The 17,521-nt window shown below is 40.9% G+C and overlaps 2 protein-coding genes across 3 annotated transcripts in view; one reads left to right on the top strand and one right to left on the bottom strand.

Annotated features, from left to right (window-relative positions):
- The window catches only part of LOC140346441 (breakpoint cluster region protein), a 57,344-nt gene extending 55,926 nt beyond the window's left edge, over positions 1-1,418 (bottom strand). The window contains exon 1 of the mRNA XM_072432510.1: positions 41-1,418. Within this exon, the coding sequence (XP_072288611.1) occupies positions 41-1,292 (1,252 nt within the window). The 5' untranslated portion in view covers positions 1,293-1,418. The remainder of the gene's footprint in view (positions 1-40) is intronic.
- Positions 1,419-2,556: 1,138 nt separating this feature from the next.
- ift81 (intraflagellar transport 81 homolog) lies at positions 2,557-17,085 on the top strand. 2 transcript variants are annotated; one of them, XM_072433449.1, is made up of 18 exons: positions 2,557-2,871; positions 3,185-3,288; positions 3,392-3,572; positions 3,663-3,752; positions 3,977-4,042; positions 4,326-4,436; positions 6,746-6,830; positions 7,246-7,409; positions 7,487-7,582; positions 8,031-8,171; positions 11,708-11,862; positions 12,813-12,936; positions 13,509-13,598; positions 14,824-14,910; positions 14,989-15,060; positions 15,424-15,509; positions 16,594-16,639; positions 16,729-17,085. In XM_072433449.1, the coding sequence occupies exons 1-18, from the start codon at positions 2,728-2,730 to the stop codon at positions 16,909-16,911; spliced, it is 2,025 nt and encodes a 674-aa protein (XP_072289550.1). In that variant the 5' UTR covers positions 2,557-2,727; the 3' UTR covers positions 16,912-17,085. The 2 variants fall into 2 exon arrangements, with proteins under 2 accessions (XP_072289550.1, XP_072289549.1); XM_072433448.1 differs by having other exon boundaries at positions 2,558-2,871; positions 11,708-11,857; positions 12,808-12,936.
- Positions 17,086-17,521: the final 436 nt, after the last annotated feature.

Here is a 17,521-nt window from a genome sequence, read left to right as displayed (position 1 = left end):
GTGCTGTAAGAGTCACTACATGTGTGTCTGTGAGACATACCCAGATCTCCCTGCAGGCTGGTGTCATGGGACGTCCGGCTGGATGTGGTGGACTCTCCATCACTGGGCCAAACCGGTCCCGACTTGCGCCCCCCGGAACCCCCCACCGGCACCCGCCCCTGCTGCAGCCGCTTGCGCCTCTCCCGTGACAGCGGCGTCGGGGGGCTGCCGCCGCTCTCGAACGACTGCTGAGAATTCTGCGAGGGCGAGCGGCTTTTGTCCCGCCGGAACGCGGGGTATGCCGTGGTGGGACTGGGGGACACGTGGCTGGACTGTCCCGAAGAGAAGTCCTCCTCACTGGACGTCAGGTTCTCGTTGGAGCTGCAATCTGGCGTGTAGCTTTCTTCAAAACTCCCCGGCGAGTAAGAAGAACAACGCCGTGGCCAAGTCAAACTGGCATCCTCCTCCTCCGTGGTCCCGTCCCCGATGTTGATGACCTTGGTTTCGCTCTCCGGCATCATCCCACCAACGTAAACAGTGGTATAGGGTTGACACTCACTTGGCTTTGCACTCAAATTGTCCTTTTGTGACTCTACATTCATTTCTTGCTCATCATTCAGAGCTTCATAGTGACCTTCAGTAGATCCCCCTCTTTGTAGACATAGATTATTCCTCACATTAGTGGAACCGAGCGATCTCTTCCTCTCCATTTGCATAGCCTGACTACCAAGTGTGCTTATTTTGTCCGAAACATCCCTATCGTTCACTTTTACCAATCCTTTTTCGTGGTGGTACTCCATGTTGACGTAAAAGGGCTTCTCGGGACCCCCCACCACCGCCGCCGCCGCCGCCGGACTTCTGCTTTCTCCACCCGTGTGAGAATTGGCTCTCCGAATTCGCTCAAAGTTGGACCGTATCGCCGCCACAGACCCCGGTCCGGTCGGGATATCCGGGACGTCTGCGTCTTGACTGGCGGGGGGACACACTCTGGCCAGGTCGCCGTGGGTATGCGACTTGCACCTCGCCGGCTTGTTGTTGATCTTCTGCTCTTGATCTTCGTTGTCGTTCTGCACCACGGTCTTGAATCCCCACCTCTGCCCGTCATACGACTTCTTCTCCTTCGCCAGTAACGTCTGCAGGTAGATCATACGAAAGCGCTCTTTGTTTACCTCCTTCTCCAAGTGCTTGATGGACGACTTGCATTTGTACAGTTCCTGTTCAATCTCGCCCGTCGAGTTCAGCTCCATGCAAGGGGGATCCGACTCCGGGAACTGGGCCTTCCAGGCATCCATAAATCCAACCGGTTCCACCATTTCTTTTTTAAATCGCTTTTATCACAAATCAACCGATGACTAACTTGTTCAAATCCAGGGCTGAGCTTATGAGGCAACGCTTCAGGACTTCCATGGCTGTCAGGGTGATTGTCCTCTTGGTTTTCCTTGCAAGTAAAGCCAGGAAACTGTTGAAAAAAGCAGAAACTACTGTCTGAACAGCTTTAGAGTGAGTTTGTGTTGTAAAGTCCCTGGAGATGGTGGTGTCCTGCTCAGAGGCTGTCACAGACTGACTCACTGCTCAGTGGTGTCTGAAGTCTAGTCCTCCTCCAGCTCAGCACGGGGGGGGGGGCTACATAAACAGAAAGAAGATAACACACATAAATCAGAGCAAAAAACACACGTTCATCATCCTCAAAGGCAAATAGAATCCTCTGGTTGACATAAAACACACAAGAAAGCGTGTAAAAAGCTGCTCGGTCGCTTCTCGGCGATGTTAAAATCGTATTATTATCTACATTTTGTATTCAACGATTAGATAGTCTGCAAAATCCCGTGGGAAACTTACATATCCATGGCCAGAAATGACTCTTTGTGTTCTTTAGTTAACAGCAGGTACACGATAAAACGAAATCTTGACGTCCGTAAAACATGTCGTAACTTGTATTAAAAGTTGCCTTATCAAAACGGTGTTTGTTGTCTATTCTTGGTCTGGTGTTCGCTGAGACAGAGCTTCTTCTGCACAGACGGGACGGGCTTCTCTCTGATCGAACGCGTCCTCCGCTTTGCTATAAAAAGTCTGAGGTTTGATCCTGGGAGTGCATTGTGTTTTGAAAGAAGTTCACATTTACCTCGTGTGGAAATGTCGCCATCTCACGGTTCAAAAGTTCAGAGACACCGTGCGTCAAGTGTCCAGAATATTCATGATCCAGAGAGTCAAGTACAACGTCCAGTGATGTGGACACACACCGATCTAGTGTGTAACAGCAAAAAGTCAAACAAACCCGTGTTATTGTGATGTTCGCAGTGACATTGTGTGAGGCGCTGCCGCAGCGCGTGACCGCTCCCTGCTGGATCATACCTCTTACTACAATGTACTTTTCTGCGACACATTTAACGTCATAATTCATCTTGATTGGATAACTGTTAAGTTTACCTAATAGTGGATGTGCTGCACATTGGAGTTTATTTTGGGGAATTCACAAGAATTAAATTATTAATCCAAACTTCTTCCGGTTACGTTTCCATGGGAACAGCCTCTGTTTCTACCCTTGCTAACGTTAGCTCTGCTAGCTTAGTTGAAAACGATTATCGTTTGTGCTTGATGAAACGTTATTTTTAGAATGATTTATGTTGTTTTCAATATTTCGAACTAGCTGTTCTCAATCTAGATATTTGTGTTGATCCAATAGTTAGCTTGTGGAGAGCAGGGAATAGTTTATCTTTTGGGGGAAACTAGCGGAGATATCGTGACAAAATGAGTGAACAGCTAAAGTTCATCGTTGATCAGCTAAACAGAGAACCATTCAAGAAAAACCTAAACCTCATCACATTTGATTCCCTCGAGCCAATGCAACTGCTGCAGATTTTAAACGACGTTTTGGCTGAAATAGACCCAAAGGTAACGATGTGTACATTTACTTTAAAGTAATTTTGAGCTAACCTTAATGTAAACTATTCTAGTGTTTGTGTAAGTAATCAATCAACCAGGGAGTGAACAGTACTTTACAAGACAAATCTAATCAGAATGTTCACTGTCAACTGGACAAAATATACCTGAACCAATAGTGGTATTCTCTGTTAAATACTTTGACTAAAAGTAATCTGTATCCACAAGGTTTTGGTCACTTAGAGGCCAGAATGTGGGTTGGGAGTTACGTGGGAAGCATTGATAATCAGAATATGGTTGTATATTTGTTGTCTTTTACTTTCAGCATGCTATTGACATACGTGAGGAAATGCCTGAACAGACAACTAAAAGGATGTTTGCTCTACTGGGGATGCTTAAGTACAAGCCACCAGGAAACCATGCTGATGTGTAAGGAATTTGTAACATTTTCAAGTATAATGATATTTAAAAAACGTGTATATGTATATATATATAACACTAATATCTGCATGTGTGTCATCCGTTCTTGTAGGAGCAGATTCAGGCAGGGCTTGGTCACTGGAAGTAAGCCCGTGGTCCACCCCATCCTCTTTTGGCTTCTGCAAAAGGTTCCTGAGCTGAAGAAACGTGCCTATTTGGCCCGATTTCTTGTTAAGTTGGAGATACCTTCTGAATTCTTGCTGGACGATGTCATCAGTGAGACCTACCACCAGGTTTGGAATGCTATGTGCAGTAGCTCACCTGCCATAAGATATTCACAAGTGGAATCTGAAGCTGTTTTAATCATATACATCTGTTTACAGTATGAAGAACTGGTGGAAGGTTTTAAGACTTATCACAAGGAGTGTGAGCAGCTGAGGACATCCGGGTTTTCCACTGCAGAAATAAGAAGGGTATAAAACACACTTTGTATTCAAGATAATGTTTGTAAGTTTGTGAGGAATGGGTCTCCTGCCCTTGTCCTAAATCCTAACAACTATATACAAAGTTATTAAATATGTTTCATCAGGCCCATTACACACATTTATAAGTTGGCCATGTGATATTGTTTTATGTTTTTTATTTTCACTATTTTGTATCAACTTAAGCATATAATGTTATGTTCTACTTTTAACAGGATATCAGTGCAATGGAGGAGGAGAAAGACCAGCTGATCAAGCGTGTGGACAGGCTGAAGAAGAGGGTAAGAGGCCTCTGCTTTTGTCATGCCTAAACATGTTTTGGGATTTACACTGTAATAATGGAGTCGTAAGGAATGAAAACAGGACCTTGGACATTTGTTCCCACCTTCTTTATTAGACCACATGGGCTTTGAAGTGCTTACAGGGCTGTGTAACGAGGTGCCGATTTGACAAGTCTTAGCTCTAAGCTCCTGTGAAAAGGTGAAATCTGAGTCTGCTGTTTGAGGAGTCTAGCTATTTCAGATGACTAAGGAATGATGTTGATGTTCTCTTATGTGCCACCAGGTGGAGTCTGTGTCCAGCCATCAGAGGATGCTGGAGCAGGCCAGACAGCTGAGGGTGGAGAAGGAGAGAGAGGAGGCACTGGCTCATCAGAAGCAAGAGCAGAAGAACCAGGTAAATGTAGTCCACGGGCCAAATAGTATATGTAGAAAATGAATCAATGACTAAAAAACAACAACAAAAGGTCAATTAAAGCCGCGGCAGCTGCAATGATGGCTCTCGCCTTCCCGCGACCGCCTTCCCGCGCGACCGCCTTCCCGTCTGTCCAGAGGCAGGAAAATAAAGAGGAGGAACTACAAAAATGGAGTGAGACTACAAAATGACCCAGGCTACATAGTGGAAATGCGTCAAAAATCCTACAATCTCCCGCTCTCCCTCTCCCTCCCTCCCTCTCTCTCTCTCTCTCTCTCTCTCTCTCTCTCTCTCTCTCTCTCTCTCTCTCTCTCTCTCTCTCTCTCTCTCTCTCTCTCTCTCTCTCTCTCTCTCTCTCTCTCTCTCTCTCTCTCTCTCTCTCTCTCTCTCTCTCTCTCTCTCTCTCTCTCTCTCTCTCTCTCTCTCTCTCTCTCTCCCTCTCGAGTTGTGGCAGAGAGAATAAAGTCGAATAAAGTCTAAATATATAGTCAAAAGAATTAAGTCTAAATATAAAGTCTAAAGAATTAAGTCTAAAGAATAAAGCCTAAGAATAAAGTCTAAAGAATAATAATTCTAATGCGGCACGAGAGGAAATGTCCCATCAAAATAAAAGAGGAAGAGGAAGTGAAGGCATTCATTGCACCTCTGCTGGCCAATTGTGAAAATACACAATATCTGCAATGCACTTTTTTCATGGCGTCTTGAGGAGAATATAAACCATGAGTTTCAAACAAATCAGACAATGTTGAGTTTTTCACACAATGGGTAGGGGGCGCTAGAGAGTAAATTTGTTACATGGGCATTTACTGTATTTCCAATCAGATCATAAAAACACATCAGTGAGTGAAATATGAGCTCCGTAGATCAATTCCGATAGGCGTGACTTGTCCTTGAAAAAACTGAAAATTAAGCCTTTTGAATATTTATTAAATTTCAATGTCTTTAAGATAAGATAAGATAAGATAATACAGAGGTAGATACAGAAGAAAAGAACAGATCACTTATAGGAAGTTTGAAAAACACTTTCAGTAGAAGATCTCCTATAAACAAAAACTCCCATAGACAAATAAATACATAAATACCATTGCATGTGATCACGACAGTAATTGCACATGAATATGTGTCACGACGGCACATAGATTGCACATGAATTTCACAGTAATTGCACATGAATCACAACAGTAATTGCACATATGACAGAATTGCACATGGTTAGGTCAGTATTGCGAGTGTTCAGGACTAACAGTGTTTGTTATAAAGTCTGACAGCAGCAGGAAGGAAAGACCTGCGAAAACTTTCCTTCACACAGCGAGGGTGGATCAGTCTCTCACTGAAGCACAAGTAATTGCACATATGACGGAATTGCACATGGTTAGGTCAGTATTGCGAGTGTTCAGGACTTTTTTAGATGCAAAAGGTGTTGTTTTGAGCTCGATCGGACAAAAAACCTAGGACAAGTACGATTTTGAAAAAAAAAAGTCAAGAGTGGCGGTGCCACTTTGATTCGACATGGCTGATTTCCTGTTTATCATAGAGCGATGCTGCCAACAATGTCTCGATCCATTCCATTCTGGAAGGCTCAAGCCAATAATAATAATAATAAGAAACCATGGCAAGAACAAAGACTCGTCCATGGAATGGAATGGAATGGAATGGCTCGAGCCAAATAAGTGCTCAATTTGATCTTACTAGTCCTTAAAAGAATTAAAACCTGTAAAAGGAAACAAAAGTAAAACTATAAAATACATTTCAATTTCCAAAAAGCAGAACTCCACAACTACAATGGTGTTAAAATTAGAGAATACATTTCAAACAACCACACTGTGGAGACAACTGTCAACCACTGAACATGTGCTGCTGTTATTATTACAATCTTGACAAAAATAAAGAGTATCCCGCTAATTATATTCAGACAATACTATGTCACTCCAATAGAAATGTGCTAAATCACATCTTTAAATGTATTAGTTAAGGTTTAATTACCAGACAAATGTGAAATGTTTGTAAAATGAATCACCAAAGTGCAGAAATATCACCTTATTCAGCTATTTGAAAGTTTACACATTGCTTTTTTCATTTTAGTTTTAAATCTGCTCGTTTTGTGGCATTCATATCCTATAAGCAATATACTCAATATTAAAATGTTGCATATCTTCGAAACAACATTCACAATATTGTATCACATTCAATATATTTCCCACCTTCTCTTACTACCAACGCGACACATGATTTCTTTTTCACACAACATCTGTATAAACATTTGTAATCTCCTCTCATATTTTGCCTCACAGCTTTTCCAGGCCGAACAGAGACTCCAGAGGTCCCAGCAGCAGTTGAAGGATTTGCGACAGGCTTCAGCAGATGCCAGTCCAGAAAGTGAGTGATGCTCTTAGTCCGCGCGTTGCAGGAAGGAGAAGCTCAAAAGGATCGAGCCAAGCGATGGGGAGAATCCTTTTAATAGCCTCTCATCTGTTCAAACGCTCTATTTAAATGCACATCTTTGAAGTCCCATAACGGAGCTTCATCTGATGTGAAATGACTCCCTTTATTTCCATGAAGGGATTTACACATTTGCAGTTCCTAAAATGGATCACGCGGGGCAGTCTTAGGGGAAGCTACAAGATTAAAGTAAATGATCAGAATATCTCTCTTTTTATTAAGTGTCCAAATGGATTTATGGTGATTACATAAAGGTACAGCTGTAATGGCTTTGGACCAAAAACAAACAAAGACGCTTTAACTTAAATTATACTTGTTATCGTTGTTTATTTGTTTATTGACTTGCTTACAGGTCTAATGAAGCGACTGGAGGAGGAGATCAAGATCAACTCGTATATGGTTTTTGAAAAGTTGCCGAAGGAGCTCGACAGCATGCGGAGAACCATGCAGTATGTCCAGAAAGTGATATCTGAACCTGCCATGGGCCAAGCAGATATTCAAGAGATGGAGGACAAAGTACACGGCGGCTTTTAGTACCACTCAACCGCTGTGTTTTACTGTTGTTAAGGTTTCACAACGTGTTCTTTTTACAGATTAAAGACGTCGATTCGCAAATAAACCAGCTAATCGAGCGGCGGATGATGAGGAACGACCCCATGGATGACAAATTGACTCTGTATAGGCAACAGGTAAACCGTTATTTACAGTTTATATATGGAGGCACGTAACTCCTGCTGTCTTTTAGGGCTGTACAAGATAATCAGTTAATTGCAATAAAACAGCTATTGCGATCATCGTTAACTAATCAACGCATTTTTATTATTCATCATAAGAAAGCATAAACATTTTGGGTTTACACTGGAAAATGTATTTATTCTTCAAGCTTAATCAAACTGTTGTCAAGCTGCTGCAACTTTTGTGTCAAATTGTGTTAAAGTCTCATATTCAGAGGCCTTTTTCAAGCATGAATAAATTAGTAATATTACTGGTTATTAAGTCAAATTTAGTAACAAATCTCATATTCACTGGCCTCTCTCAAGCTCAACAACTACTTGCTGGATTTAAAGAATAATAGTCTAGCAAAATGATAGTTTGCCGTAGCTGCCGTGCCTTATCTTCTGTGTTGTGATTATTCAGGCCTCCATAATTATCCGAAAGAAGGAGGCCAAAGCCGAGGAGCTGCAGGAGTCGAGGGAGGAGCTCGCCACTGCAGAGAAAGAGCTCAGTCAGAGGAGAGACCATGGAGCAGGTGGAGACGGCGTGGTCAAAAGGGAAGAGGTACTCACGGTCAAAATGATTCTCTTTTTATTCATTTAAATGAGGACAGTGCTTATTAATCAGTGAGTCACAATACAAATAAATACATCAGATTTAGCACAAAAGCTGAATTTCACCTGTCGCTCAAAGGCAGGTATAAACATATGGGCAAAACAAATAATACTCCTGATGTGAATAAAAAGCAAGTTTCAAAGTAAATAAGCTTGATTCTACTGTTTAATTCTTTCCCTTTCATCACGAGAACCTAATTCAGACCAAAATTAGCCAAAACAAGGATGAAATTTGGTTTAATAACAATGCAAACAAACAGTACTGACGTTTTTAAAGTGATAAAGACATGTCTGACATACATTGTTGTCGTTAGAACTCCCTCCTGCTGAGACCATTCATACATCATACAGTACATGACTAATGACACCCCCCTGCTTGTACTGGGACGGGGTCATCACCAAAGTGAGGAAACAGAGTGGGTCGTGTTCACACTAGCAGCTCATTCAGATAAAGTCATGATAAAATGCATGAGTGAAAGGTGCTCATGTTCCTGCTAAGCCTCACACCTATCTAGTGTAGCTGGTTGACCGTCCAGCTCCCGAAACCTATATATATATATATATATATCAAAAACCCTTTGTCACTGGCCAGCAAATGCACACGCTCGCTCTGAACAGTTGAGTTAAACCCTGAATCAACACGAAAACCCCGTCCACGGACAGATTTTCAAAGCCGTGATAACACAAGATGCTATTTCTGTTCTTATCCAAACAGACACGCGCACAACCCAAAGTTACTTATCCGTCTCCCCCTTCGTTCCCATACAGGTCTAAAATTAGATCACAACCGAGAAAGTGCAGGACGAGGAACACATCAGACGCGCGCTCAGGAAGATGGACTCTTGTCTAATCTTTAATGTAATCAGACTGTGCAGGCTTGTGTCGTAAAAAAACCTTGCAATCTCTATTTTTATCATGATAAAGAGGTTTCCAGGGTTTCAGAGGAGTGGTATTAGCATAAAATTGAAAATCTGACTCAATTGTGTACATTCTCTAGTTCTCTAGTCCCAAAGGTGGTGGTATATGCTCCAGTCACTCAAATCACATCCGATGTAGAAGTATCATCTATGGGCTGATCGTCTTCGCTGCACAGATAGGGGGCGCTCCATGTATAATATGTCCATCCAGTCTCAATGTCCTGCTTTTGAGTGAATGTGGTACACCCATGTCTCTGACCCTCTACTCTTCACTGTCTAGTAGTTATTTATTTTAATAATCAATGTCAATTTAAGTACCTGCAGTGTCTTTATATCTGCAGTATTCATGGGTTTCAGCTTGGGATGGGCCATCTGTCGGCTCCAGTATCAGTATCAGCCTTTTCACGGGTCCCAAGTGACATCACACACTTGTTTCTGCTGCCATCTTGAGGACGAAAGCAGCATGTTCACTGTGGGATCTATCAAAACAAAGGATTCCTCTTTTGAAACATCCCCAAAGACCCTTTATGTTTCCAGATATGGATGTGGTCAGGAGGGACCAGTGGACTTACAGAACTCACTCCAGACTGAGGCTGAGCTGTAGTGAGCTGCTGGCTAATGCTAGTTTACACATTATTGTGTGGCTATGCTAAGCCTAATTTCCAACTGTCCTGGTGTTATATTTTAAGATCAGACACAAAGTCTGTGCTCTTGGAAGCTTTGCGGGCTCATCCAGTGCAGAGGGCTTGTGGACATGGAAGCTTATGTGCAAATGTCCACAAATGTTTGTTCGCCCAAAACTGCTGTCTGTTTAAAGTATCAACTCTTTTCATTTTCAATGTTATGGGCTGTTTTTCATGACCATCATACGGCAGAGAGGCAACAGCATGTGTGATGTCTTCAAAATGGCGAATCACTGAAACCATGAATAGAGCTCGGGATGCAACGTGAATAAATGTCCGTTACCATGGAAATCCACCATGTTTGTTGCTGATGTGCCAAACATGCCTTAGCCAAAACAATGTCAAAAGTAAACAGAAAAAACATGGAACATAGCTACTATTGGTGAATACATTTATCAATCTATAGTGTTAGAATACTTTCAAATAAACGCCTAGTTTAGTAGTTAGCGTCTTAAAATCTCTCATTAAGCTTACTGAAAATGTTATAAAGTGTGATGTTGCAATCCCGGGTTAATCTGCCAATATTGTTTATGTTTATTGGCAACATGTTGAGGAAACATCTTTTCTATTCAAAAGATACAATATTTTTAAATGTTTTTAATTGTTAAAACGTTCCAGTTTTTTCATCACTCTGACACCCGTGGATACTGGAAAATGTTTAGTGAACGCTGCTTATTAAACTCCTCAGTCACAGATCACTTTATCTGAGATATTTTCCATTCTGCTGGTTATGTGTCACCACATGCCACCCACCAACTGCAGTCTCTCACTCAGAGAGACGACTGAATTTAGACATCACTGCACAAAACCCGAGACCACTGCACTTCATCAAAATTATTATATAGAATCTATTCATCTCAATTAGAGCTTGCCTTTATCTATAATATACCTCTCAAGAGACTTAACCAGTGTAAAGTCAGTGGACCAGACAACAGACGCAGTAAAGTGTATTGGATAAGCACATGACCAGTTATCAGGGGATCCTCTTGGTTTGATTGTGGAGAACTGACTGCACTTTACTCCAATTTGTTCAGATAAATTGGATATTGACATTTTCATGAGATAATGTGAACAAAAGATTGAGAATAACAAAAGTTAAAGAGTGAATGCCTTAACAATTCTATAACAGCTTTCTTCCCCGTAGTATATGATGTTACATAGCGATACATTTTGAGAAAGTCCTTGTGGATCAATGGGTGGAGCGTTTACCCTTGAACTGAAACATCATTGGTTAGAGTTCTTCTGCTGTTTCTACTCTGCCCAGCAGTTGCCCACAACTCCCTCCTGCCTGGATCACAATACTGCACTGCTCTTGTGTGTGTTAAATCCCTTCACAGCTGTGTCTGCCCTTGACTTCCCAAAATACACAAAGGATAGACGTGCACATTTGGAGCGTCACACGTCCCCACTCTGCCATTTCTGGGCCGGTTCTCTTGTGCCGTATTAATTTATAGCTGCTCTTCATTGTGGGTGAGCTGTGTCCCAGAAGACCAGACCAGGTTTGGGAGGGGGGGCGGCGGGGGAGCTGGGATCCACTTAAAGTTACTGTACAACACAATGCTGTTTGATGTTCGTCGCTGGCTGTGAATCTGACGGGCTCGAGTGAACATTTGCAGATCACAGCTCGGCCACCAGGCTTCCTCTGTAATCCCTGCACAGATTTTAAACTTTATTTTGTCCTGGGGCTTTTTATAGAGGCTCAGCTGTCCACGATAACATATCATTGCGCAGCGTCTAACGCATTTTAAATCAGTTTCTCTTGGTGAAATACATGTTACTTGTCTTCTCTCACCCCCATTTAACGCCGGGCTGTCCTGAAAAAGATAGAACAATAATCAAGACAGTAATAAAGGTGATGTTGAATTTGATAGCATTTATATTTATAGATGCAAAGGTTGGTGACGAGGCTGCGCAGCAAAGGAACCCAGTACAAGAAGAAGCAGAAGGAGATGGCAGAGCTTCAGGCTGAGTATGGAGTCCTGCAGCGGACTGAGGATCTTCTCACCCAAAGATTCGAGACGGTCCAAAAAAGACTGGTAACCTGTTCAGCCTACGTACATAATCAATACAATAAAACCTCACTTTGTTTACATTAGATATATATATATTTTTTTACAAAGGGTAGAGTGATTATTTCTTCATGCATGTTAATGATCTTCCAATGCAATTATTATATTATTATGTCAAATATTTTTATTATTATGTCCGATTGTTACTGATTGCTGAGCAGTTGAATAGAACATGTATAAGTAATAATTTTACCAGACAAAACCTGTGTCTCAATTAGAGTCTGCCTCCTTTGAAGATGCTTGGAAATAAACACCTAAGTTTGTATTGGCAACAAACTTTGATACGGTTTATCGCCTTCTACATTGTCCTTATCTGGACCTTGTTGTTATTTCTAATCTTTTATAATATAAGATAACCTTTATTTGTCCCCCAATGGGTAAATTCCAGTGTTGCAACACAGATTAGGCACAGAAGTAAATCATAAAAAACGGATGACTAACAGAAAACACTCTTGTAGAAAAACTCTTATAAAAACCTCTTGTATTCTTAATAAAAAAATAATAATAACACTCTTATTTACTGCTGTTATATGGACAGAAAATATTGCACCAGGATGATTGACATTATTAGATAAATTCCCTGGATAGATTTGCCTCAGTAAATTTCCTTCGCCTCTCTTTTCTAATAAGACATGTTTCGTTGGACATGCCAATTCGAGGCGGCTGTGTGTTATTGCAGAGCAGTGCTAAAAGCTTCCTGGAAATGGCTCGTCACCTCTGTGCTGCCCCTGCACCTGACGCACTGCTCTGCCGAGTGACGCGGAGCGGACAGGCTGCTATTTCCGAGGCTGCATCTGCTCCTCCTCTACATCCCGCGCTGTTAGGATTGTCAAACTGGGGCTAATCTGTACTCGTAGCATAGCACAAATCAGTATTGAGCGCACCGTTTTTAAGTAATTTTCTTTTGTCTTTTGAAGGAAACGGTAGAAGCTGAACGGGGAATCGCTGGGTACAGCAACACGCAAGAGGAACTGGAGCGAGTGTCTGCGATTAAAAGTGAACTGGATGAGAAGAAAGGCCAGACACTGGACGACATGTCTGAAATGGTGAACTCACAGTCTCCTTCCACTAACAATGATCAGAAACAGAATCAGGAAAAGGTTTATTGCCATTTTCAGTGAATAAGAACAAGATTCACAAACGAGGAGCTTGATAAGGCGCAACATGAAACAACAGTATAATAGCAAAATATTAAAGAAAGTAATAATAATAATACAAATTTGGGAACAAGCGGTACAAAGTGGATGGATGGATGGAAAAATGAAAATAATAAAATAAACTACTTTGACTGAATGTATTTCTAATTCTGAAAAAGGCTGGATACACCATAACACTCATTAAAGAGCTAACAGTATTGCACAAAATGGAAGTGGACCGTATCATTGTACACAAACGCTCACAAATATCATCTTATTATTCCCTTGTTTGGGAGATCACATACTCAATACATTCCTTTAAAACATTCATTGAATCTTCTACGTTACCCCACTTCTATTTTTTTGTTGTCAATGAACACGGCAGAAGAAATAGACTCCCTCTATATATTGCCATTCGTACGGTTTCATTTTATTTGTATTTTGTTGTATTGATTATATTCTTGTGTGTGTCTTTTTAACAGGTGAAGAAACTGAACTATGTCATTGCTCAAAAGAAGGAAGCTTTGTCTCCACTTATAAAGGAGCTGAGGTCCTTGAGAGAGCAAAACCACGTATGTACCTCAACTAATACTGGACAGAACAGATCAGCGTTTCCCATTAATAAAGCAGACTGTGGAGGCCCCTGTTGACATAAACATATAAAAGTGATCAAAAAAGGACCTGTAAAGATATTAAATAAAAGGCAATAGGTGACATTAGCCTACACCACAAAATATAAATTAAAATACAAATTAAAGCAATTTCTGCCGACATCGTCTCAACCAAATCTATGGGAAACACTGGAACACTAACAACAACCTAGTGACACTAACTAATGTTGTGTTTGCTCTGATTTTAATAGAGGTTGTTTTAAGTGGTCTTAAAGTGAACAATTACCTACATCAGCACAGTCTTGATTTGCAGAAATGCAGATGATACAGCGCGATACAGTGAAACAGCTTTATACGGCTGCATGGTCGTGGTATAGGCCCCACCAATGTACAAATACAGGCATAACGGTCTAACAGTGCTGGCTTATCATAAACTATCAGTCAATGATTAAGTGGAGCTGTGATTTACTGCGGCCGCAAACCTGTTATGATGTATTAATAGCTCATTTAGAATAATTGAGATGGTCCATAAATAAAATTTGCGATGGGAAAGCCCCTCACTGCACTCGGCTAAACGGGAGGATTACTTTTTCCTACACATGTTCCCAGAATCCGTCTCACTGGTGCAATGTCTTCTGATGAAAAGCCGCAGTATGGACACATAAATAGACTTTATTAAATGCTTGTTTGAATGCCAGCTGTGTCGTTGCCGATGTGAACGAATGATAAGATTCCTACAACGGGGATATATTTTTGAATGATGTCATATCTCTGAGGGATGGTGATACTAAATTTGGGGATACAGCGTTGATATTTTTTGGTATGTTTTACTAAATACAGCTCTACAGTTATTTTGCTTGTTTAGAGAAAGGAAACATTCAATACATTTGACATATTCACTGTTTTGATCATTGACATAGGTGGTGGTTTAACAAAGAATTACTGTTAAAATGGATTTGGTACTTTAAAATGTCGTAATATAATGCAGAATACCATGTGTAATTTTATATGCAATAGAGTAAAACAGTAATTTAGCTATTGGTTATACCTGTGGAAAGCTAAGTGGAAAATCTAAGAACTTTACTGATAAACTTTGTCCAAAACTCTGCTAGTTCTGGTCTTTTGGCTCTAGCATTTTTGTGGTAAATTCTCAAAATAGACACTTTTTATTTGTCTTCATGAGCAGAAGGTAAGGCAGGAGCACGAGGACAAGAAGACCCAGTACGAGCGCACAGCTGCCGGTCTCGAGAGCAACTCTTCAAAGCTGGAACAGGCACGGATAAAGACGGTCAAATATGATATGGCCCTGTGTTTCTGTCACTCTTAAGAGCTTTCATTTTCACGTTCACAGGATGTTAAAGCGCTGAAAGAGGCGACGGAACAAGATGAGAACCGATATCAATATCTCAACAGCCAAAGCCAGGTACACCGAAATAGATTTGGAACCTTTTTAGGGCATCTTTTCCAATTTTCTCTTTCTGAAGTTGCATGGAACTCCAGCGCTATTACACAAAAACAATATAGTACTCTAGAGGGATTATTAACAGGTTTTAGAAGTGTAACTCAATGACTTTTTAAAATACAACTGACTGACTGACTGACTGGACTTATTTGGATTCAAGGCTAAATGTGACCCATCCTTCAGTGCATCCAAGGCAACCTGAATACACAGAATAATGTTTGTACATGAATGCAAAATGCCAGCTTTAAAACTCAAGGTAATTTCAGTGGTAAACGACCTTCTCCTTCACCCACTTCTCCCGCTGTGCCTGTGCGGTGTCTGCAGATCACTGAGGTGCAAATTCAGCGGGCGGCCGACGAGGTGAAGGCCTACGTGTCTTCAGACCCGCTGGAGAGGAAGAAGACGGTCAGGTGAGCACAGGCCTGCCATCTGCCCTGGCATAACCGAGACAAAGGCCCTCTCTACCGCTCAAGAAGGTCGTATTACACCCGTCAGCTACACGGCAGAGGCTTAACTGTAGTTCTTATCATCCCTGTGCACCGATGACCTGTTGACTTCAAAGCACAAGTGAGGAATGCGTTAGCAAAGATGGGTAGAGGAGCCTGATATGTACCGGTACTCAAGTAAGAAGTAAGAGTGTAACGCAAATGTAACGGTATTCAACTAAGTAAATATCATTTTCAAACTAACTCTTTGAAATGTTTTAAGGGATCTTTATACCCGTATTTAATCCCTTTGAGATTCAGAATGTCTTGTAAGAAATACCTGGCCAAGGAAGCAGCCATCACATAAACACAGTACAGAAAGTCACAAAATATTACATTATAAAAACAAACTTTCTTAAGAAAATATTAAACAATTCTCACATTTTCTTGAACTTATTAAGTGACACTACAGGCGGATTGCAAAACATGTTGGATCCGGGAGTCATTTATACAACACAACAATCTAAGAAACCCAAAGGCGTTCATCCTTACCAATCATAAGTTTATTGGTAATGACACAATGCTTTCTATGAGCACTTATAGACATGACTTTCTTTCGGAACACTACTTAAAAAATGTATTGAGTTTGACAATATACTGGCTTCTTTAATGCTGCACTATGCAACTTTACTGATGAGGATATATATCATTTGCTCATCTTCATGGAGATGTTCTTGCTTTGCCTGAATTGTTTCACTGTTGTTGAATTGTTTTGCGTTAAACTTCTCTATCTGCATTGAAATCCAAAGGGTTAGATCTGTCCTTGCTCAATATGCAAAGGTGTATACTTTTCAAGGATTTTTTGAGCAATAAAAACACCTGTATTTGGATAAAATAATACAAAATTAAATACTGTGGAACTATTCAGATATAATATAGAATATACTCAATCAAAACAAAAGAAAAGTTTCATAGTGCACCTTTCATTTATATTCACCTACTGTCTGTGTTGAGTGTAGGGCATGGAAAATGGTGACCTACATCTAATGCATATCTCTCTGATTTAAAGGGAAATGTACTTGAAAAACATCGCCGAGCAGGAGTTACTTGGAAAGGTATGCAAAGCCCTACACAACTGGGAAATTATGAGTATGTGTGCCTATCGTAGTGGCAATACTATTGTTTACTTCTTTTTGAATTACAGAAATTGCGTGAAAAGCAGAAGATGGTACGGGAAAATCACAGCCACAACATGGAGCAGATGAAGATGTGGAAGGACTTGGAGTTACTGATCGAGTGTAAAAAACAGTGCTTCATTAAGGCTCAAAACCAGGCGTCTATCGGCAAAGTCATTCAAGAAGGAGGAGAGGACAGGCTCGTGTTGTAAGCCAAGGCAGTTCACTCTCAGTGCAGTCAAGTGTGGGCAACAACGTACTGTATGATAAAAGCTATTCATACCTTTTGACAACAATCTTAAGTACATGTTAATGTCTTGATATATTATATAGAAATCATGATTGTAAACCTTTATAAACGTTTTGGCAAAATTAGCCTGACCACATATTTTTTTCTTTGTCAATATTCGATCTTCTTCAAATGGATGTGTGTAGTGAGTAGTAAAATTGTACTTCAATATATAAAAAAATAATGGGAAAGAGAGGGGAATTTCTTTTTGACAGACGAAGAATGGGAAAATATATTTCTCAATGGAGGACCACAAAATCACATGTTTGGAGGAAGTTCTATTGGAAAAGATGAATGTGTTTTTTAACACCATGTCAAACTGCTCGCTAGTCACAGGAAATGCTGACTGCTGGAGAAATTGTGGTTGTCAGGAGGCCCACCGTTACCGTGTGTTTTGCGACTGTCCTGTTGGGCAGAAATATTGGACTGAGATCAATAAAGCGCTGCAGGTTATTTTTGACACCATCATCTCACTCACTTTCAGAACTATGTATTTGGGCCTCAAAACTCCTGCTATGGACACAATCGGTGGA

The sequence above is a fragment of the Eucyclogobius newberryi genome, unplaced genomic scaffold (genome assembly GCF_026437365.1).
Source record: "Eucyclogobius newberryi isolate DKJ021-1_F unplaced genomic scaffold, fEucNew1.0.hap1 SCAF_6, whole genome shotgun sequence".
Lineage (NCBI taxonomy): Eukaryota > Metazoa > Chordata > Actinopteri > Gobiiformes > Gobiidae > Eucyclogobius > Eucyclogobius newberryi.
This window is presented reverse-complemented; position numbering and strand designations above follow the sequence as displayed.

What these genes read in the sequence shown, in the direction of transcription:
- ift81 (XM_072433449.1), top strand. Translation starts at nt 2,728, where the DNA reads ATGAGTGAACAGCTAAAGTTCATCGTTGATCAGCTAAACAGAGAACCA. An exon ending in CCACTGCAGAAATAAGAAGG is followed by an intron (nt 3,753 to 3,976) that starts GTATAAAACACA and finishes TACTTTTAACAG; the next exon opens with GATATCAGTGCAATGGAGGA. An exon ending in ATCTCAACAGCCAAAGCCAG is followed by an intron (nt 15,061 to 15,423) that starts GTACACCGAAAT and finishes CGGTGTCTGCAG; the next exon opens with ATCACTGAGGTGCAAATTCA.